We start from the raw sequence: 24,780 nt of genomic DNA on the forward strand, positions 1-24,780 counted from the left end.
TCAGCCCATACAGAACAAAGGGAGAACATACAAACTCTATGCAGATAACACCCCAAGTCGGGAATTGAACCAGGGAACCCTGTACTGCAAGGCAGGCAATGCTAACCATTGTATCACCATGCCAATCTTAAAATTAAAATATGAGGAACTCAATTACCTTAGTATAAACATATTCACAGAAATCATCCCAGGACTCTAGATTTGTGTTTAATAAGAATTTTAATTTAAAAATTGATATTGTTACAGAAATAATTTTTATCACTGAATCCTTTGACTTGAACCAGGCAATCAGTGCTTTTTAAAATTACATCCTGTCATGCTTTGAAAAGTAAAATCTCTGATAAACCACTTTTTTCAAAATCACAATATATTAGTTTTTCTCATACATGAAGTTGTGCAAAAGAACAATACAAAGCATTGAGCACTGACACAAAAGATAAAACAATTTAAACATCTGAAAGCATTACACAATTCCAAGTATTCAGTGAGAATTTAAGGCCATTTTGTACTAAATTTATTTTTTTGTAATTCAACACACTATCCACAAAACTGGTGCATTTCTTGTAAAACTGTACATGCAAACATAGTGCGCGCTATAAGATAGAACAAGCATTCTATAGAGTATTTGGATATCCCAGTAAACAAAGTTCATGTGCACAAAGTCACATGACTGTGCATTAACATTTTCTGGCACATTCACCTGATTGGTTCACACATGCACACATCATGGCAATGTGACACTAAGGTGACACCAACAAAGTAATAATATTCTAAAACCAATATCCCTTTCTAAGGAGTGTGCTAGCCTTCAAGATATTTACTATTAGTCTTTTATTTCTTTACGAAAGTGCTCTCCTAGAAACATAGTCATCTACAGTTGTGTGTTTTCTGATGTTAAAGAATGTATTTTGAATTAAGACTCAAATGGAGAATAAGAACTCAAATAAGGTCATTATAACTCAATAATACTATAGTACACTGTTTGCACAAGTCAAAAAAAAAAAGATTTATATTTTTTCTGATTTTCAACCTCAGGTTTCACTGGATGTCCGTTTCTTTTTTGACATTACAATTTGTCTTGGTGCACATCTGATTGTGTCATCTAACCAATTTTGTGCTGTTTTGGCACAAAAATACACGTGGAACAAGAAGCATTCACAAGGGTATAGCTGTACAATGCTACATGCCACAGTAAGGACATTTTTGATGACTAAGATATTTGGTTATTTTTTAATTCCTTTTTGGAGTTTTTTTTTGTAGTTTCACAAAATGGTACATATCTAAATGTAGCTGCCTTTTGGTAAAGCTATTCTGAAGAGATATTTTTGGTCTAGTTAAGAGAACCCCAATTTACCAATACTTTACCCCATAGTGATACACCAAAGCTTTACATCATAATTTGAAGGCGCCTGAAGAGACATCAAATTTTAACAAACCTTACATTTAATGTGCCTCAAGCTGACTTTTCTAGATCATTTTAAGAAACAACACTCCCACTCCTAATAACATACCACATTGTTTAAAATCAAATGCTAAATAAACTAAAACTAAAATCAGTCAGCAAAATTATTTTGCCAACATCAGCAAAGCAGGGTTATATTCATTGTATTCTGAAAAACAGTTGTATTTAAAGAATGCCTGAAGTCTGTTTTTAGTAGCTGTTTTAGTAAAACCTTAAAATAGCAAAAACATTATTGAATGATAATTTGCACTCTTGAAATTAAATCATACATTTGAATCATAAAAAGATGAGACAACATTTCATAAATAGTGTCCATGGCATCAAATGATACTGGAAGCAAGTAGTTTAAATTTGTTATCTGAAATACAATAAAGAAATATAAGGCTTGTTGAATAAGTGCTGACTTACATAAATACCCCATGAAAAGTAGACACCTTCTTAACAAGGCAATTTCATAATATAGTGTTAGCATTCATATTTTAAGTTATACTGTACATCATAAGTCTGAATAAAGGTGGTTATGCATGCAGGACACACTGCAATGTCTTTTTAAAGTTAACACTCTAAAGAAGGGATATGGTTTTATATTTTGTATCACGTTCACCTGCAAGGTAGCACAGAAGAATAATTATTCCAAAGTATATATTTAAAGAATTATTATAAAAGTATTCAACTGTAAAAATCATTAACATGTAAACATTAAGAAAGAGAGGAAATGCATTCCCATATTTATTTACAACAGTCAAGGGATTAAGAATCCAGGTAAAATTAGATGATCAGATGCTTTTCTTCCTTAACATCTTAAAAGCCTTTCCCTTTTAACTCATCATAGCTTTTGTTTTTTTAGCTACGAATCGGCTTCAAAAGCCCACTGTTGTTTTTCCAAGGCATTCATGAAGACCCTCAGAGATCTTTATGCCAACTGACCTTATTAATCCACAGTTGCTTTTGTTGTAGTCCTTAAAGAAGAATGCTTGAATGGAAGTAAACATGCCTTCGAAGACTTCCCAGATCAAGTGTCCCCTTGTTTCCAGTCTACATAGTGCAAGCAGATAGAGGAGATGCCTGGGCAACTCTGAGTGATTCTGAGGATTGGAGGGCAAGTGGTTGAGGGTGATTCCAGGTGCTGATGTCAGATCTGGGTCTGCAGGGGATGTCCAGGGGGTGTGTAGGGAGGGGGAGCAGGAGACGGTTTGATCCCTCTAGCTTTCATGTAAGACAAGAACTGGTCAGGAATCTCAGCTAGTACATCCTTTGCCAGTCGCGCCATGCTCAGAATGTGGTTTCCTGTCCTGTCTATATAATCTCGGAATGGGACAAACTAGAAAACAAAAGAAGAGTATCCCAGTTATTCCCTACCTTTAAATAAAAAGTATTACTCTTATGTTATCTGAAGTACATACAAAAGAAACAAGTTTTTCACATCCAAGTCACACCCAGTGGTAGCATCACTCAAACGAAACTCAGTAGAGTCTAATTATGCCCCGCTGGGCAATTGTAGAATAGACTCAAATAATGATTTCAATAAGGTGTTAACCACTGTACTGCATATCACCTCTAGAGAATTTTATACAATAGGAAAACTAGCAATTCACCTTACAAGCTTTACAAGAACAAATGAGACGCAACAAGCAGGTAACCAGTCCTCTCTGGCCAAGGTCAAGCTCTGAACAGATGACAGGTCCCTACAAAGTGTTGCCATCTGTAAAAACGAGTTGCACAATCTGGCTGCATGTGAATGGCTTTGCCATAAAAGCGTAAGCAGATGTCGATTTGTGCTGGTGATGGAAACATCTCCCTAGTGTGTGTGCAACACTGTGCACCTGCTGCCACTGTCATCTGCTGTCAATATCTGAGGAAATGTTCAGCAATTAAGTGCAGTTGTCCCTGGTGTTCTGTACTGCTGAAGCATACAAAGTCTATTCAATCTTATTAATTTGGACCTAGTCAGATGAAAAGCAGTTGCAATAGGCTGGGTATTCTACAAAATATACATATCTTGGTATTGTTTTTTGCAGTTTCAGTATCAGACTGAATAAGTGAACAGCATGTTTTGGATGTGCATGGTTTCATTGACGCCGTCTACATCCGAGAAATATTTTTGTTCAGTAACTTGTTCAAAAGGGTCCTGCAATTAAAGCTCTATGATACCTAGTGATCTCTATAATACAAACTGGAAATCTAATGAAACATAGTGATTAAAATACAATAATTTTTAAAAAACTCATCACAATTAGTTATTTAGCTGATACTTTTATGTAAGACTTAGAAAATCATATCTTCCAACTGAAAGCAGGAGGTATACACAAAGGTGAGCAGTGTACATTTGAATTACTATTATCTTTCTTGTTTTTTATTTTGTTTCTAGAGAAAACATTCTCCTTGTTCTGTTTATACCATCAATTAAATTTAAATTTGTATTACATTTTGCACTATAAAATGTGTCACCAAGTAATGTGCAAATAGCACAGAAACTGCAATCCCTAGGTTTCATTTCATAGTCTAACAATTTAGTTAGCAATCAAGTCTTCAGGCTCTCCTAAATTGCTTATTTTGTTGTATGGCAAACACCTACAGTATACACTAACTTCAAAATACCACAAAGATTAAAGTGTCCTCCTTATGTGAAACACACTACACAATTAACTTTACAGATAACCTAATTAAGGATACTAAAAAAATATATCTAGCATTTTTAAAGCTAAGTATAAAATTGTATTGATAAAAATTGGTGGTAGTAACTAACTCTTAAATCTGGGCTGATATGACGGTAAGCACTGCAGTACAGGTCATAGGAATTAATGTATAAACCACTTATAATCTATAAAACATGAAGAGAACATTAATTCAGTGTCAATATTCTGGAAGGCAGAGATCTGTACTAGTAATTAATTACATGGTTATGAACTGAAAGCTATCATTAGTCATAACTACTTAATTAACTACTCAGGTAGGATTATAGAATATCATTTCAGTCACTACAACAAAATTAAATTTAAGAGATAACAAGAATTCTTCAAACTACTAGAAGTGATTTAAAAACAAAATCTTAAGTAATATGCTTGTTGCACAAAAACTCACAAATTAATCTTAATGACTAAAATAATTACTGATAATATGTTTTGTCTGTCTGATTATTGTAAACCAGGCCTTTAATACTTTTTACTTACCTAAAACATCTTGTACATGAAATCGCTTAATTGAAAAGAAACCTGTAAAAACTAACTCCTATCTTTTAAAAGACAAAAACAAAGAGAGAGGCAGGCTCTAAAAAAGAATCTTAATATGTTAACCTTTTAAATCCAAATTATTCTAGACTGAATTTGTGGGGACTGGTGAGGCATGGCAAAAGCATAAGAGGTGTTATAAAAAGAATGCTAATCAGGAACACAGGGACACTTTTCTTTGTCTTTGACAATCAAATAGACTCATTCATAAGCTGAATTAAAGTATTTATGATCCCAATTATACCAAATTTCATTCATACTGTGTAGTATGGACAGGCTTTTCATATGAAACACTGTTTTCTAATTTTAAGAATATCAGTTACAAACTGAAATTAATATCACATGATTATGAAGGTAAATTATACTCCATGAGTTTCTGTGGTTTGCTAGGGTAATCAACACTGAAATTGTGACCTATCCATCTGCAAATTAATTAGGATTTTAAAAGGATAAATATTACATAATCTAATAGCACACACAATTACAATTACATTACAAATTGTGTTGACATTTTGAGCAATATATGGAACTTGGAATTATGGATTTGTTTTCTTTTTAAGAGTTGCAATTTTACAAAATCAAAAACTAACAATACTTCCAGTAGTTTGGTCAAACCCTAATTAAGAGAAAGAGACATATTTGAATTAGGCTGATATTGGCTGAACAACCTGGCAGAAGGTCAAGGCTCTCCGAACTCTCAGAAGAACAGAGTGGCACCCCATAATGCCAATGCAGAACTCTTCAATTTGAAATTTAAATTAGCAAACGAATACAAATACAATTAAGCAGATTGAAAAAAGAAGGTGAACACGGGGAGCTCAAGGTGTGAAGAATGTTGTTCTGATTGAGGGTGACAAAGTGTCTTCTAAAAAAAACTTCTAAAGAGCTGCATCTCTTCCAAAACAAAGGTTCTGATATACAGTACATGCTGTAGAACCTCAGATCCAGCCATTCAGATCACAAAATTTCTATGAGGAATCTGAAAAGGAAATCTAAGATATTTTGGGAGGCCATGGGGCTGCAAAACAATTCTTCTATAGGCAGGTAAAAGACTGGGTGAGAAAACTGGGGGCCAATACCGCTCCAAGGACGATTCCAGAATGGAAGTAGAGGAAAGGAGGGGGGCCTGTTAGCATCTCTCCCTGTCTGTTTGTCTCATGGAGAGCAAGTTGAGATATGCGAAAAGACAAATTCCTCATACAAAAAATTGTATATGGGCAATAAAGTGATCTTATCTTATCTTATGCATTTAGGAATGTTTATAGCTGAGGACCCAATTAACTCAGGATCAACCACCAGACTGCAGGAGAAGGAAACGGAACCCCAAAAGAATGAAGTGAAACTCTAAACCATCAATGCAGAACTGAGAATTAAAATGTATTTAACTAAAGTTAACAATTAAGGAACTGCAACATCTTCCCTGAAGAACCATTAGGCATTACACTTTGGAAATGAGCAAGCAAGTTGACAATTTTTATCACTAGATCACTAGATGTAGTTGTTAGTTGTAGATGGATCCCAGGAATGATGTCTTAAGAAGACTCATTTTTGCCTCTGAGTGGAACTCCAAGGAAAGCAGCAATGCTAATATGGTATAGTTTTCAAAATGCTGTGGAGGAATCTAAAAGGGGATTGAAGGTAATAAATGTAGCCAAGTGATTGCAAGCCTGTTTCAATTTTCTATATGACGGCCAAAGCCTATGGACTAACTACAAAATAGTATTTGTTTCACCAGTGTACCACTATGATTATAGTTGACAAGCTTTTCTTTAGGCAATATTGTTATTTGCAAGTCAGGTGTATCACCTTGCCACTTTCATTCAGTGGATTCAATGGTTGCGCTATGCAGAGCATAGCTATTTACATAAAGCTGACCAACTAAAAATAGAAGCTGTGCACTGAGGGCACAAGGAGCAAGCGTGTGCTAGCTGCAAACTTGAAGGAATGGATGACAATTTTCAGCAACCAATGGACTAAAAGATATTACAGATTTGACACCCCAATGTGAAGACTACTGATCTCAGGTATCTTAAAACTTGGAGGAGATGAGAATTGGGAATAGAGAAGGAATGGCATTTATAAACAAGAAAAAACAGAAGGATGCCAGATCTAAGGTTACAGTGCAGTAAGGTTCAGTGTCCTGTGCCCCTCAGTAGCAACACTGGTTCCACTGGGGTAAATGAGTTGCTTCTTCAAAATCGCTTGCAGTGTTCATACAAATATACAAATACTATACAAATGTTAATAATTAGTATTGATTTGAAAATATCAAAAGTAAAAGGCCTAAATATAATCTTCTGCATTGAATTTTTAACACCTACTGTACAGCTTTAGGAAAAACCTCAGTTTAATTCTCGTTCAAATAACACCACCTCCCCCAGCTCAACACCCCCTTGCATCCTGCTGTGTTTTAAGTTATGCAATGTACAGTATTGAGGCAAGTGGTACTGAACAGTAATTTTTCTGAAAGGAAAACTGTCGACATCATGGAAATATAATAAAAGAAATACTAGGCATGTAAGAAGCCTCATATGTGTTTCTTTCTTTATTCTATTAAAATGTTACCGTTTTATTGTGTTTATGTCCTGAACTTTCTATTATCCTCAATCAGGATGTCTTGAAAATATGTATTCATTTTTTTAAGTTAAAGGTCATACCAGAAAAAATGAAACAGTGTTATGTTTTGGCATTCTTAAATATATTTGGCACCGTGTCTTTTTATATAGAAGGATATACTGTACCTGAACAATGTCTCTTTCTGCATATCTTCCTCTTGATGAGATTCTAATCTCATCTCCATCCAGCTCGATCATGGCTGAAAACAAAATTTTATTTCAATAACAGAACTAATGCAATCCCATTATCCATCCATCCACCCTTTATCAGAAAGCTGATAAAGCTTTTTCTGGTGAGGGTTGCAGCAGCCTGGAGCCTGTCCCCAAAGCTTTGGGCACAGGGAAGAGCACCAGTCCATCACAGGGCACACACAAACATAAAATAAGAGACATCGGTTAACCTGGACATCTGTCTTTGGAAGTTGGAAAAACAGAGGACCAGAGAAATGCACACACACATGGAGGGATACACAATCTCCACATAAAAGTCACCCCATTCCAGAAAGGAGTCTAAGACAGGAATTGTGAGGCAGTAGTGCTAACCACCATGCTGGCCCTATAGCTGATAAATAAAATAACATGGGCATAGATAATATATAAAACAATTAGGTAAATTAAATAGGGCATTACACATTAAGTAGAATAATTTGGTGAACAAATGAAGAGTTTGTATATTCTTGTACACTAGATATATAGCATACACCTAAGCACACTTTGTTGTTTAGCTTATAACACTGATTCAATTTGTATGCATGTCTGGTGTTACCATGCTGAAAAATACAGTAAGTGCATAACATGAAAAATTATTTTCAGGCTACTCTCTATCTGCAGACATATTTGCCAGGCATATCATTTTCCTTATTCATTTTTGATTATTATGAACAACTTAGACATCCAATTTCTTGCTAATTCTATGTCCTCTGCTTGCGTCTTGTGCTGTCATAAATGAAATGTATTTAACTTGCCAAAAGAATGAAGAATATTATTTGCATATTAATGATCCTTGGATGAATTATCTACTAACTACCCAACAACCTACACTAGATAATTCAAATGGTCCCATTCTCCCTACTACCCGATCTCATACAGTATGTAGAGCACTTGTCTGTTTATAACCCAAAGGAGGTTTAAGTTTTTTTTTAAAAGACTGTATGAATTCTGGGATCACTTTTCTGAAGGAGTGTAAGATATTTTATTCCAGCTGCTTTACATTTTAAATCTTGCTTTTTAGCATGCTCATAAATGTTAAAGACGTTTTGCTTCTGTCAAAAAATATCAAGAACTGAAATTGATTAAAATGAACATGGCAGACTAAGGAGGAGGCACGGTAAAAACACTTAAATTAGTGTTTCAGTGCAAATGTCATGTCCACTGACGGCTTTAAATACAAATTTTTTCAGTAACTGTCCTGCCTTGCAAAAATCAATTTTATATGAAATTCAGAGTGATAGCTTGGGAAAATATTAAGAAAAAATGTTTGTGTATGAAGTCCCATTAAATATCTATACACATTGGGTAGTTTCACATCTATCCATTTTTTAACACTTTATCTAAAAAGCATATAACAGGGTCATGAGGGAGCAGAACCCTAACTCAGCAAGCAACAGGCACAAGGCAGGATACACCTTGGAAAGGACATCAGTCCGTAGCAGGAAACACACAGACAAAACACACACTCACATTTAAGCCAATTAACCTACAAGCTGATCTACAAACGACTTGGATTGTGTGAGGAAACTGGAGCACCCAGAGGAAACTCACATGAACACAGGGAAAACATACAAACTCCACATGGTTAGCACCCCCGGTATTGAACCCAGGGACCCAGCTCTGCAAGGCAGTGGCACATGCAGATCTGGATTATTTGTAAAGCAGTTATACATTTTTTTCGATATTTTGAAAAAAAAATGTTTTCAAGATGAAAGATGCGATACGATTACAACTTCAAATTCTTTTGTTTGGCCTCATTTCTATAAGCCCCTCGACCAACCTATCTATGAACATAACACTTTCACAAGCAGTCAGTTCCAAGGATAACCTGTACACAGAAGATTATAGCCTTAAATGAACTCTCACTATTGTCATCTACTATTTTGTGCCAGTCTTATTGTTGTTTTTATCATCTTTTGTTGCCTGGCTAAACAGATAAGAAGTCTGAGGACAGTTTATTTTGTCAAAGCTCTATTTCACGCAGAAGATTTGGAAAAGCTATAGCAAAAAATTCAGATCTGAATTTTATCTGATCGCTCTGCAGCTTTAAACTTGGATTAATTTAAGAACCAAACAAAACTGTGCTGAGTGACAAACCACTTTTCAAGCCTGAATTCAACAATAAACTGATACTGAAAAACAGAAGGTTTCTCCCTGCTTTTATTTATGAGTCATTCCCAAATCTTGTTAGCGCTTTAATTCTATGGATTATTTCCAATTAACACTATCAGAATACAGCTTTTGTTTATCAGAACATGCTAAAATTAATTATAATACAACACCGCCAACAACATTAAAGTTTAAACATTAAGGAAAACTTAAGTTTTTAATTTTCACCTACTAACCTAATTTAGAATTTAGAACTGGAAAACTTGAAACTTTGTGAACAGAAATGTTATTAACCTATTATTAAGTATTATATTAGCTTAGTTACAGCTTATTTACAAAGTTATAATACAGCACAGTTACAATTTGTTATTGTTAAAAGTTAAATCACTCCCTCTAAGGATCACAAAGCTTCCAAGCTTATTATCCAAGTGTGGTCAATATAATTAAAAGCAACTAATGATTTTAGGTATATTTCAGATTAATCATCATCCACACATGAGAATCCCTGTTTCAAGATCAGATTTTTTTAAACTTACCATCAAATTCTGCTGGTCCAACTCCAACAATTATAATTGACATCGGAAGAGTAGAGGCCTTTAAGTAAAGGGAAAATAAAAATCAGTTTAACTTCAGTACTAAAGAAATATAGACAGTCCATATTTTATATGATGATAAAAATATTAAGGGCCATATTCATAATACATTTTCGAGGCAGAATAAGTTACCACTGTTTATTGACTAGTTTATTGACTAGAGAGATGTATTGAGAAGTGTCACATAAATGTTTTAGAATGCAAATTTTAGAGCTCTCAGAACAAGTTTAAATATTCCTTTTGAAGCTGTAAATTTATGATTTTTTCTTTTTTTAAAAAAAGGGGTAATAAACTTAAAGTAATACCAAACCTTTATGAATTCGGCCCTTGCTATTGCTAAAATCGAGATGGAGTTGACAGAATTGATTCTCATTTACACTTTATATGATGCACAAAATATAATTTTTCATCCTGTCATTCAAGACAAGGGTTTATTTTAAGATTTTAAAGGCAAAGGTAATAAACCCTTAGAATTATGGTATTATTGTGCTTGGTGTTGTAAGAATGTTCACCCCAGTATTTGAGAAAAGCAAACAGCCTGGCATTATTAAAAATGTTTGCAAATTGTTTGTATGGATGTGGGATTGTTCAATTAATCATACAAAATTAGATGACCAACTACAAAATTCACCGAGCCCATACCTAAACAATATTAGGCACACTGTTCATACTTATGCAAGTAAAAAAGGAAATAAGGAAACTATCTGGTAAACCATAGTTCTTAATTGACATTTTTAAATAGTACCTATCCCAATAGCTATTATTCTTAAAATACAATTGTTTCTAGTTTGGAGAACTAAAGAAAATCACATGCCCTTCTCATCCTTTGTTGTCCTACTCCCCAATACCATTGCACAAAAAATTGCAATGCAATCTACTTCTCTTGCTTGGTAAAATCATCAGGCAGAAATACATGCAATGACTTTTAAGAAGTGCCATTTCACTTGAACAATAGTAAAAAACAAAGAGAAATAAAAAATGTGTATGCATTTTCTTTCCATGGCTATGAAACATGTGCTCATAAGATCTAGAGATTGGGAAGGTCTGCTGAGAACATTTATCTTGGCAATGAACAATTTCTTTGTCAATTTGGGTCTATGATTTAGATATCCTTTTTCAGCAAAACTCCACTTTCACAGTGGAGAATGGGAAATTCAGCCTTTTATTCTTTGATTTACAGCCAGCCTCCACTTGTGGAGGTCATTGATCCTTTGCAGTTTCCAGAGAGCTCTCTGACTTCAACCATGATGATACCTGATACTACTAAATGCCTTCAGTTTGTTACTTCCTTTTATACCACAAGGAAACAGGAACCCTTGGGAAGCATATTCATAGTTCCATAGGTTTCCATGGAGCTTCCAAGGAGCAGAAAGCTATTGGCATTTTGTTGTTGGATTTTAATTAAAGGCATACGTAGAGGTGAGAATCAAAGTGACCTACAGTATGTGTTTCCTGGAATTTAATTAATTACTGATTACAAATATGACTTTTCTCATCCAATGTTATTAATATTACAGTCAAACATTTTCAGAATTGTTTTAAGCTGAACACTATGAAATTCGTACACTGCCCTGCTATTCTGTGTTTTTTTTTATTCCTATTTAAAAAGAATGTAATTAATTTACTGTTGTTTCAAAAATCTGGATTGGACTGTATATACATCAAGAGTACTTATTATTCTACTAGGGCACTGAATATTTCATAGAATTGATATAACCCAGCCCTGGCAAAGAAAACCAAACATTTTTGTTATGGATTGTTGTTGAAAAAGTGATAATTCAGTAAACTTCTATGATTTATTACCTTTCAGAAACTAGTTGTCAAGCACATTATATAGTTGTAAACAGCAGAAATGGCTGGAGGAAAAGAATGAAGGGTGTTAAAAATGATTAACGATTTCTTTCAAGTTCTCTGAAAATGTTTTAATTACTTTATTGGAAAGGAGTTTTTTTAAATACACTACAGTCATATTAGTTTTGAACTTGAAAGAACTAATGTATAATCAACTCTAAATTTGGTTCTTTCAGTAATAGAATCTATCATTCCTTAAGATAAAAGCAAATGGAAAGCAGTGGTGATGGGTTTTTCTTCTCTTGAGATACCTCTCAAAAAGCCTGATTTGTGTTGAGGCATTTATTTTAGTGAGGTATTCACTCAGAATAAGCTTATATTCAACCAAAAAGGTTGCTAGAGAGCAAATTTATAATGATGAATTTTGTGCATCTGTCATCCGTACATCCAATGTGTGCAATCTTGCTTTTCAAGCACAAACTCACACTTCTGCTTCATCTGTGCACACCATTTAAAATCACTTCCTGAAAGCCATTATTAATGTCTGGTGCTAGCACTCAAACTGGTACAGGTTCCAAAACAAAACAGAAATTTCTAAAACAACTCACTTCCTCAAGTGTTGGTTTCCATAATTGGACCTCTAATTTTCATGCTTCTGGTATATAAATAGTTAATGTTGCCTGAGTCTGTACGCTACTTTGATGTTCTTTGTTGGTGCCTTGTGTTACATTTATATATATATATGTTCATTATATTCTGTCTAGAAATAATATCCGTCCATTCAATTTCTAACTGCTTCATCCAAAACAGGGTCATGGGGGAGCCAAAGCCTGTCCCAGCAAACAAGAGGCACAAGGCAGGATGCATCCTGGGTGGATGCTAATCCATCTCAAAGCACACTATCACACCAGGGCCAATTTTCCCAGAAGCCAGTTAACCTACCAGCATGTCTTTGAACTGTGAGAGGAAACCGGAGCACCTGGAGGAAACCCATGTGAACAAGGGGAGAACATACAAACTCCACAGCAGCCTGGGAATTAAACCCAGGACCCTGTTGCTGTGAGGCAGCAATGATAACCACTGGGCCACTTTGCCATCCATTATTATTCATTTATAAGAGAATGACAATATCTCAATAGATACAGTATATATATATAATGAGTAAAACTATTTGTTCTCATGAACAAAACTTTTACAAGTACTGTATCAATAAAACAGAAAAGGTTTTGCACAACTTGATAACAAAATATGGATATGGATATTTAATTATTTTTGCCTAAACCTTACAGGAAAGAAAACATTGAAAAACTCTTACATTGACAATCGCTTCTTTTGTCTGTGCCATATCTGAGATCACTCCATCCGTTATGATCAGCAAAACAAAATATTGTGAGCCATCTTTCACAGATGCAGCATATCTGTGTGAGAAACAAAAAGGTTTCTTAAAGGAAGGGAAATACCCTCTAAAACAAAATGATAAATCTTTATCTATATTACAATTTAACAATATAGGAAATAAAACCACCAAAAACAAAATTATCATAACAGACAAGAACACAAAACTGATACACAAAGTTTCATTTAGATTCAGATCCAGAAAATCAAATCAACCAATAATTTGATAAACCTTTTTTGTTTAATTTGAATGTTCAGTATAATTATTAGGAACTTGAACATTGGGATTTGACTTGGTCAGTAGCTAATAAATATACAGTAAGCAGGAACTGGGTGTTTTAAAGTAAAAAGAAGCGGATATAAATAGGAGGATATCAATTTCAAAACTGTAGAAAATACAGAGAATATTCTGGATCATACCCCCGTTGACCACAATGAATAGCAGACTACAAAAGCAGTATCTTATCACTGGACTGCAGTGTGGTTTCCATATGTTTGCTTTTGATAATAACACTATTGCTGGATTTCTTACAGGTTTTCTCTCTGATAAGGTAAATAGCCATTCACCTTTAGGAGTTGATACTGGATAACAACCTGACAATCATGCCTAGACTAAATTACTTAAATATTAGTCTATGGCACCTTGGGGAATTGGGAATTTGTGATCCTTGCCCTATTCTTCCCTAGCCTAGACACTGAAGCTCTTGTATAGTCAGATAAAATATTGTGTCCTATTTAGAATTGGGGTAGCTAATTTTGGTAATCTAGTGCCTGCAGCATCTGTATTTATTACAACAACAAAGAAAATTTCATTGTAGTTAGCAGGGAGGGCATGAGCGTAATTGACTTGGGAAGTTTTCTTATTTATTTTCAGTTGAAGCAGTAGTAATTGTATTAAAAAGAGTATTTTAATCTTTATGTATTTTAAAATCAGAATTATCCCCAAAGGAACTGTAACACTTCAGCTATAAACAAAGGGTTATGTAATATTTTGAAGACTAACAAAACCAGGTGGATTGTAAGAAAGCTATTTTTTCTTATTTGTGACACGTAAGCTACAGTGTTTAAAATTTGAAGACTTCTTTGATGATTCCTTAGCCAACACGAGTAAGACTTAATAAAACAAAAAATTGATTCATACAAATGTATTAGAAATGAATCGGTAAACATTTTATTTACTATAGTGTTATAATTATAGCCTACAAAATGACTATTTACCCTACCTGTATATATTAATTACCAATAAAAAAAACAAAAACACATTTAGCAATGTAGCAAAGTACAGTACTGCTTTATGGGTTTTGCTTTACCTGTCAAAAAGGTCATGAGCCACTAAATGGAAGATGTACATTAGTAATTAACAAACTAAAGAACTTTCAGGCACCTTTGAAGAAATACAGACAAAAAATAAATTAATTTCCTTGTTTATCGGATAACAGTGGCTCCAGCAACATTTTCCTTGAGAATTTTCTTTTTTATGAACTCAAGAATGTCTTTGAAATACACTAATTACTGAGAGTCTAAGAAATGTGTGATAAGCCCTCGTTAACACCTCAGTTGCTATAAACTCATTTTTACACTTTAAAGATTTGTCTTCATAACAGTGCCTCACTAGGAAAAATAAGTCCCTATTAAAATCTGGTTCCTCCCATTAAGTGACATTCTTTAAGTTTAATAAACTAATACTTCTTCCTATCATGTAAGTTTACATTTAACTTAACAAATTACAATATGTTCTGAATTTGGTAGCTGGAATCTTTACTAGCAAGTCCTGTCTTGGGACCCTTGCACTGGCATCCTATTTGGATGAGAACTGATTAAATGGTTTATGTTCAGAGCAGGGTAGCATACTATAGTGGGCAAGTCTCTGGGTTCATGACTGGTGCTTGATTGTTCAGGTCCCTGCTGCAGTTGTACTTAGTGCGGCATACTTTACTTCAATTGCTCCAGTCCACCCAGCTCTGTATGTGCGTACCACTGTTTGCTGGGGGGGTGTTTTGTTATGGACCGACGGCCCATCCAGGGAGGGAGACTTGTGTTCCCATTTCCTTAACTTCATGGATAGCAGGAACAGATTTGACCTGTTAGGCTGTTCTGGCTCAAATACAGAACAACCTTCCAATGTTCGAGACTCTGTGCTGTGGTTACCCACTATCTAGGTGATACTGTTTTTTTTTGCTCAGCTGATTCTATTTTACTATGTGTTCCCACTGTTGAGCTGGACATTATAAGAACAGGGAATTTGTATTTATGCCCCAAAGCTCTGGAACACTATCCCAAAAGAAATGGCTAAAAATACTGTTTTTTCAGACAGATTTCTTTGTGATTGTTTTGTAAATACTTTGTTTTCTTGGCTTTGTAATTTTAATTTTATTTTGTGTAATGTGCTTTTTATGTATTGTAAAGATGCCTGTAAAGGCACTATATAAAATAAAGTTACATTTTTTAGTGAATCACCATTAGACTGTCTACAGTAATTGTCCAGCTCATAATTGTCCTATTACATTCAAGCCTACTGTAAATGCTGAATTCAACACTTGTGCAATGGTACAGTACATAAACAAATGCCACATTATGCATTTGCAAGTATCTTTTGCATCCACTTTTGTTTGGAAGCATGCTGTGTCAAGTTTTTGTTTTATGTAATTTTTCTCCTTGGATATTAAATGCAAAGGTAGAAAGATAAATGTTTTGATATAACCTTAAAATATAGTCTTCTTTTTTCAAAAATTATATGAAAACATATAAAATACAAAAGCTTTCAACCCAAATGGAAAGCTCTAGAACCATCATTGTTTTTTTTAACAGTATATCACAGCAAATGTGGCTTAACGCTCTATTACAAAACTAATTTCAATGTTTAATATATTTTTAATAAATCAAGAGATCCTATAATGATACTGTAATGAAAACTACATATGGACAAGCACTAAAGTTAATTTCATGATGCAAAATTCAATATCTATTATATTCTGCTAGTTTGCATGGATTTGGGTTTTAAATGAAACTAATACAAAGTGAGAATTATACTATTATTTTATTATTAGAATTAGTTTCATTATATAGGTCCTTTTTTTTCACATGCATTAGGTTTAAGTTCTCCATTACTTCACTATCTAAATAATGATAATTCCTATAAGCTCTCAAAGATAAAACTTAATACTAAAATCAACATTAATAAATAAACTACATAACTCACTATTGAAATTTCAAAGGGCAGGCTAGATCAATGTACATTCACGCAAGCTAATATTGATTTTTCCAAAACACTACATTTTTATTTTCATCACTACACTTTCAAGAATGTATAGATAACAGAGAAACACAGGTCTGGAACAGGTACATATTTACTAAGGTCAAGACAAATTATTTATTTGCAGTAAAAAAATTCTGCATAGCCTTTATGTTTTTTGGAAAGCCCAATAATTACTTTGCAAAATTATGTTCCAGTAATTAAAAGTGTAGAAATCAATATATCAGCATTTTATCTTCTTCATCAATTATTTTCTTAATCAGTATCTTTGAAATCATAGCTAACTGCTGTTTAATTCAGTTTACAGATTGATAAGTGTCAGATTGTTTCTATGTGTCATTCCACAGTTTAAATATCATGGACATGTTTTGAACTGTGTTATTTAGAATGGAATAAAAAAACAAAATGATCCCAAGAAATGAATGATGTTAAGTTAAATCAGATAATCTTTGGATTCCAGCACATGCAAGATGCAAACAACAAAGATGCCAAAAAATAGTGCATGCCAACAGTTTAAGGTCTTTGCAATATTTCCTGCAGCATTTCATCTACCAACAATGTTTTCATCTAAACACTTGACTAAATTAAATTTCAGTAAATACAGCCTGATCAGTACTTCACATTCTCATGAAGATGGTTTTTGGCATTAGAGTCTTTTCCTGATTAGAACCATTTGACATAAAACAGTTAATACTCTCATTCCCCAGTGCATAGGAACTACAAGGACAATTGGGGATTCACAAAGTCACAGTGCACACTTTGTTATGTACTCTTTATTACAGTGTTCTTCCTTCTGAAGTGTAGAAAGGCACTGCAATATTCTGGCCTAAAATATTGAAGCTGCCTATAATGCTACTGTGTATTACTGGGAGCTTCACACTTAACCTTCATGTCCATCTGCTGTGGTGTATAAGAGGACAACTGTCATTTTCAGAGTTTGGCCTTCTTAATCAGCTGAAGACCATGCTCATGAGAGAACTTTCTTATGCTTCTGTTCTGTACTTGTGTATTTTAGTGTACTTAGTTTAATAAAAAGCATTAAAATAAAGTTGTATTATTATAGTCTTCAAGTAATAATTAGCAACAGAAATTAAAATATTACTAAATGAGGTAGTAAAAGTTTACCTTAATCCTTCCATTTCTGTGTTTAAAAAATGTTTAATGGAACATTTGCTCCATTTGTAATTAAAAAAGACAACAATAAGTTTACAATACAATTGTTTGTTATGTTCTAATTTAAAGCTCTTATAATTGAGTATCAACTTGAATTATATGAATTAAAAAGGAATGCACACAAAAAAAAAACGCTTTCTGCTTACCTGGCTACATGGTTGATCACAGGTGAAAAGTTTGTGGGCCCATAGAGATGCACTGACTTCAAACTCTGGTAATAGGCATCCATTACTCCATCTATACCATTGCAGTATGGATTCTGAGGATTTCCATTCTGGAATAGAATACCTCTGTATAAATTTTTCAACAAATACTTAAATATTTATAAGGCTTGCCATTTCACCTTCAATGTATTCTATATATTAAGATGCTCTGTGTAAGTGCATTATATAGAGGTTCTTTGTCTTAAGTTATTGTTTTGCTTTTGGCTTAGTCTATCATTCACTTACAAGGAGCACCATATACTATGAATTATCTGATGCATCTAGAGACAGACCAACTATTTCCTTATTAAGGAAAAAATTGAATTCGCTTTAAAACTGTGCAAAGATAAAACATTTCAATGGGTTTTCCAATGCTCGATATAGCCTTTCAGTTTTCCTCTTTTAAAATTTGGAATTCAACAATATTTTCTAAACCCACCTAATTTGGATCCCCCAATTGTTATCAACAGCTACCACTCATGTACTATACTGGGAGAATCAAGAGCCGTAGCCATGCGTCTGTGACAGAACCACTTGTTAGAGCCATTCATCCTGAACACAGAGCAAGACCAAAGCCTTGCAGGATAATTACACCGAATGGAGGAGTGACATATCTCAGGGACTAAACTGCAGGAATGTGGGAGATCAGCAGGTTACATGAATTACTCTTGCGTACGAAGCTGCAGGAACTCTAACTGACTCTAGCCTAGACAATCTAATTGGCAGGTAACCACCTAAGAACAAGAATAAAGGTTACAAACAAGAGGAGGCCATTTTGGCTGTTTGGAACAGATTAAGCACCAGGTCACAGCATTGGTGTTCATAAAATGTCTAAAAGAAAGAGAATAATGTGTACTAGATACAAACAAACCCAGTTACCCACAGGCAGAAAATACATTTATATAGAAACAGGAGTGAACTAAGTAAGCTAGAATAAATACAAAGCAGTATATAAGCAGATTGTTTTATTGGAGAAATAATGATAGTGGTTTAAATTTAATCCAGTTAAAAAGCTACCACAAGCAGTTAGGAGGCAATTGCAGGTAGGAACAATGAAAGAGAAACTAGGGAGGGAGCAGCTGAATGTTAAACTGATGCAGAATGCACAATGATAGATAGATGGAACTGAGAGCTTGTATTAATACCAAGTGTACAAACATAGTTTTAAAAAGATGTCCATTACAGCTACAAGTTACTTGTGTAAGGAAATAGCATTTGAAAAGGAACAAGAGGTTGCGGTAAAAACATTTTATAAAGTCATCAATTACAATTATCTACTTATGTAGTTTTATAGTTATAGGATTTATAGTTTATTTATTATACATACAGTAGTGTAATATTGTCCAATGCCTTATGAAAGAAAAAGTAACCCCTTACACATTACTTGTAACTGTAATGGATTACTTCTCAAAAGTAACTTACCCTGACACTATTTATACCCTAGTAGCTATGACTGCAAGGAACTACAGCGTCTTTCTTCCAAACTGTCATTACAAACTCCAATTAAAAATATATATTCCATAAACTCATTTCTTTCGATACACATGGGCAGTGGCATGATAGTAGTACAGACTGCTTGCTGGAATATATCAGGTTAGGTGGACCATGCCAAGCTACATAATAAAGCAGTGTGGCTTATTTTGTAAAAATGAGGCTGAAAGACTGAAAAAATAAGTAAATACAAGCAACTTTCTATTCAGAGAAACAACTGAATGTGAAAGTTAACATTAAATTAGTGAGTCACAGTAAACAGTAACATTTAATTTCAGGACTTGGTTGTTTGTAGAAACAAAGGTTAGGAAACTTCAGTGATTAGTAATCAGGAGTAAATAAAAAACCTCCTTACTGTTCTTGCTGGTGGACTGCTTTAGTTGTTAACTCATGGGGTTAACAATTTACCTCTTAATGAACATGCATACAGAAGAACACATAACATTCATATAGACATACTAACCATACAACTTCAGCAACTTGGCTGAGACCACAGTCAATAACATAGTCAAATATTCATAGCAATATAACCAATAACTTAAACAATTACTGTTGGATTTCTTTTCCTGTTTATAGTGTTATCACTGGGCCCCATCACCTAGAGCACTAGGTAAATTTGTAAGATATTTATTGTGTGTATATATGTAATTATATTTTATACTTTCATTTAAGGAAATAATCATTTTACCAGTGTCTTAAAGGTACATCATTTTAGCAAAAAAAAACCATCAATAAATGTGAGCAACAAATGAAATAAATTTCCAAATACCAACAGACATATTTGTTTTTATTGTCCATTCTATGAGCTGATCAGTCATTTAGTGGCACTGATCCAAAAAACATGATCAAACCCAATCATCCATTCAATTATTTATGATGTGTAGGGTGTTCTCAATTGGATTAATAAACTATAAAAACATAAAATGTATGAATTTAAATACAAGAACTGAAGTCTGGTACTTGCCTAATCAGACGTTTTTAGCCCTAAGACTACTGAAGCACAACATTTGTGAAAAATACCACCAATACAAATGGTCTCCTAGAGATATAACTAATTATTAATATTATATAACAACATTTCCTATGGTGTCTTGGATATACAGGAATGTATGCCTGTTGTTAATTAGGCACACAGCAAGATATTTGCAATTCATGATGTGATTTATCTTTGTCTTAAGGCAATTAGTATGACGGCACAGAAGAAAAAGACATGAAAAGCATTCAGAAATTGTTGTAAAATTATTATCAGTAGGAATGTATAAAAATAAACCTCAGCTTACCGAGTGTTGCACATTAATTAAAACAGCTTAATTAAAATGTTTTATCAATTGAAAAACAAGTTTCTGACTACTATTTGAACATGTAAGTCTCCTAGTAAAGTGTAAATTGGACACACCAGGTTTAATAGATTGACTGGTATCCAGTGGGAATCACGTTCCACAAGTGGAAAAGAGCACACTTGACTGGCTCTGTGGTTAATTAGACACTCCCAGAGATCGGTAATCAGGTGTACAAATGCAGTCATCCAGACATTTTACTAAATTAATTAAAAATAAAAAACAGAAAATAATTGAATGCATAAGTATTCACCCCCTTGCTTTGACACACCTACTGTAAATAACCTCTGAAGTAACCAACTCTCTTCTCCAAGTCACATAATTACTTGACTGGAGTCCTCATGAGTGCAGTTGAGGTGTTTCACATGATTTGAGAATAAATGCACCTGTGTCTGGAAAACTAATAAAGATAGAAGGAAAAATTAATGGGGCTAAGTACAGAAAAATACAGGAGGAAAACGTGCTGCAACAGGACAATGACCTGAAACATAGAGCAAAAGCCACACTAGAGTGGCTTAAAATCAAATAGGTTAATGTCCTGAAGTGGCCCAGCCAAAGCCCAGACCTCAATCCAACTGAGCATCTGTGGAATGACTTACACAATTTTGCTGTTCTCAAACGGTCCCCATCCAACTTGATGGAGCTTGAGCAATTTTGCCAAGAAGAATGGGCAAAAATTCCAGTGTCAAGATGTGCAATGCTGATAGAGACTTACGCAAAGAGACTCACAGCTATAATTGCTGCCAAAGGTGGTCTTGCCAAGAATTAACTCTGGGGGAGTGAATACATATGCATTCAATTATTTTCTGTTTTTCTTTCACTTTGACATTATAGAGTACTTTGTGTTGACGAGTGCCAAAAATTCTCATTTAAATATATCATGGTTCCATGTTGTAACACAATAAAATGTCCAAGGGGGGTGTAGACTTTCTATAGGCACTGTATATCACTTCATAGAATTCTTTAACTTCGTAACTCTCCTCTTGCTAATTTTGACATTACTTTCATCAATCTAACTGATACTGTACAGTATGTGGGACGTCAGGAAATGTAGCTTTTATGTCAATGTACTGTATTTAGCTCATGCACCAAATAAAAACTATATGCTGTGATTGGTGAGGGACACGTTTCCTGATCTGTTTTAAATTGATCATTTAAACAAATTTAAAATAATTTTACAGGTGTAATATTAATAAACATCACCCACAAAATCCAAAAGTATTGTAAATGTTTGTTTTATGGCCTTTTTTCTCATGTTGGAGCTAATATTAAAAATATATTATAAGGCCTGAGTGAATCCTGCAGGTCAGCATGATTGAAAGGCAGATTAGCATGACTGTATGAAACACTACATAATAATTTCTGAAATGATCAAATGTGCTCATCACTAGCTGCTACCAAAAACCAAATAAGAATATGTGGCAATAGATTAGTGTCTGCTCAGATCACAGAATTATTATTTATGTATCTAAGATTAAACCGAGAAGAATATATTTTTTCTTAAAATTAATAAAATATCTAGAATGCACTGAGTGGAATATACTGGGTTTATAAAAGCCAAAACAAATGTTCTGTTTTGGGGCACAGGACTCACACACACATACTAAGGAGCAAGGACTATCAGAAAGAAAAGGATAGTTTCCTACCAGAGCCTCTCATTCATTCATGTCCATCAATTAGAAATTTGTTGATAAAGATATTTCCCTTACAGGGGAAATGCCTTGGACTGTTAAAAGATTTAAAGACTTAGAAAACTTAGAAAGGGATTTTTATTGAAACGCAAATGTTTTTTTTTTAAAACATACGCCTACAGTACATGGGGAACAACCCACTCTGTAAACTTTGGCTTTAATAAATAAAGCACTATGGTTTTGGAGCACTTTGCAACCATGTCATTCCAGAAAGTAAGCAGATATGTTAAAACCCTTTTTTCTTGTCTCTCAAGATGGGAGGTCATCTTACCGTCTCCATGAATAAAAGGCCAAACACAAATAGTTTAAGTTAAAGAAGGAGTCATCTAGCCAACATTTTGAAATAGATTATTTTGTAAATTTCACTTTGCTGCTGATATGTTAAGCTTTTGAAACTCAGCTCCAAAGTCATAGAGCTGTATTCATTGGTTAGACTGACTGATCACAAGCACCGCTATATTAACTGGGATATGTAGTTTTTAATTCAATATTTTTGGGGGGGCCGTACGTTTGGTCTGAGAATCTCCATGAAGTTGCCCCTGCTATAAACAGCACAATGAAACTCCCCGCATTTCTTAGTGCTCCAATTGTGCTGGTTTGTACTATTGAAATTATTATGTTGCTTTCGGTCCCGAGATATAGCGCCTTCTTTTTACAGGGGTGGGACATCCTTCAGCCTCCCTACAACAGTGAAGGACAACTGAACCGTCTCATTCGTTAGTGCTATATTTGTGATGTTACGTGCAGATGTGTAATAACAACAACAACAACAACAACAACAACAACAATAATAATAACTTTAAATAGTACCTTTGAAAGTAGCATCTTAAAGTACTTCACACTAAGTGTAATAAAAATTCTAAGGATTTTCTCATTGCATCTCATTTCAATAAATATGCTATTTCAACCCATTAGAATGAGCACCTTCCTGCATTAAAAGACAAGTGTTTTATATTTTTATCCAATGTTAATACATAAACATGAAAATATGTTTTGTTAGGAGCACTATGTACTAAGTTAACCAAAGTAGTTAATAAAATCTTTTAAAAAACACTTTTCAAATAGTTGAATCACAAATTAAATCCCTAGCAAGGGTTAGAAGTGCTAGCGTTTGACCACATGATTCTATTTGAACTTTTTGTTGGGAGTGTCCCAGAGGCATTTTTTAATCTGCAAAATAGTTGTTAGTTATGGCACTTGGAGTATCTGATGCCGAAGTATTGATACAGTATGTTTTTACTTCATCAAGAGTAGTACTTTACTTACCTGGGTGTTTGAGATATTATCAATGTTTGTGTTAAAAAAGCTTATGTTTTAGTGACCCAAATTAAGGGAGTTTCAATTGCACAATGGATGTGAATGGAACATTTTTGATTAAAGATTCTGTGAAGTAATGAATTATCTAATGTCACTAATACTCAATATATCAAAGAAACACATATTGTTTTGAATCCATATTACTACGTGGACATAAACAATGTGGATGTGATTAAAAATGTTCTAGTTTTGCCAGACTCTAACTCTCTATCAAGCCTGCTATATTTGAATGCTATGAAACAGTTAAACGTGAGGTTGAGACAATATAATTGAATGTCTGAGTAGCACCTTCATATAAAAAAATACTCATCTAGGGCAAATGTTTGGAAATACACAGTAAATTATAGCACATTTGATGGCTAGAAGCACATTTCTGGTTATGTCGTCATAAATGTGCTAAATTATAGCACATTTAACGGGGCGGAGCGGTGGCTCTGTGGCTAAGGATCTGCGCCTGTGGCTGGAAGGTTGCCAGTTCAAATCCCGCAGCCAGCAGAGGAATCCTACTCCATTGGGCCCCTGAGCAAGGCCCTTAACCCCAGCTGCTCCAGGGGCGCTGTACAATGGCTGAGCCTGCGCTCTGACCCCAAGTTTCTCTCCCTGTCTGTGTGTCTGTGTCTCATGGAGAGCAAGCTGGGGTATGCGAAAAGATGAATTCCTAATGCAAGAAATTGTATGGGGCTAATAAAGAAACATTAAAACACATTAACATTAAAGGCTAGAAGCACATTTTTGGTTATGTTGTCAAAAATGTGCTTCCAAATAACTCAAAATGCTTACATTTGATATGATAAAGTAAATCCTGTTTAGTTAACTATTGTTTGTGATTATTTTATGATTGTTTTCCTTTTAAGAAGCATTCTATTTCAGGAATACAAATTATAGATATTGTATTTAATTACATTAACTGCAT

The 24,780-nt window shown here is 34.1% G+C and overlaps 1 protein-coding gene across 1 annotated transcript in view; it reads right to left on the minus strand.

Moving 5' to 3' along the window:
* Window positions 1-200: 200 nt before the first annotated feature.
* Window positions 201-24,780, minus strand: part of LOC148829636 (copine-8) — a 170,289-nt gene continuing 145,709 nt past the window's right edge. The window contains exons 16-20 of the mRNA XM_088923442.1: window positions 17,975-18,102; window positions 13,323-13,425; window positions 10,160-10,217; window positions 7,431-7,504; window positions 201-2,783 (exon numbers count right to left, since the gene is read on the minus strand). Coding sequence (XP_088779568.1) covers window positions 2,595-2,783; window positions 7,431-7,504; window positions 10,160-10,217; window positions 13,323-13,425; window positions 17,975-18,102 — 552 coding nt within the window. The 3' untranslated portion in view covers window positions 201-2,594. The remainder of the gene's footprint in view (window positions 2,784-7,430; window positions 7,505-10,159; window positions 10,218-13,322; window positions 13,426-17,974; window positions 18,103-24,780) is intronic.

This window comes from Atractosteus spatula, chromosome 8 (assembly GCF_055471065.1).
Source record: "Atractosteus spatula isolate fAtrSpa1 chromosome 8, fAtrSpa1.hap1, whole genome shotgun sequence".
NCBI classification, from domain to species: domain Eukaryota; kingdom Metazoa; phylum Chordata; class Actinopteri; order Semionotiformes; family Lepisosteidae; genus Atractosteus; species Atractosteus spatula.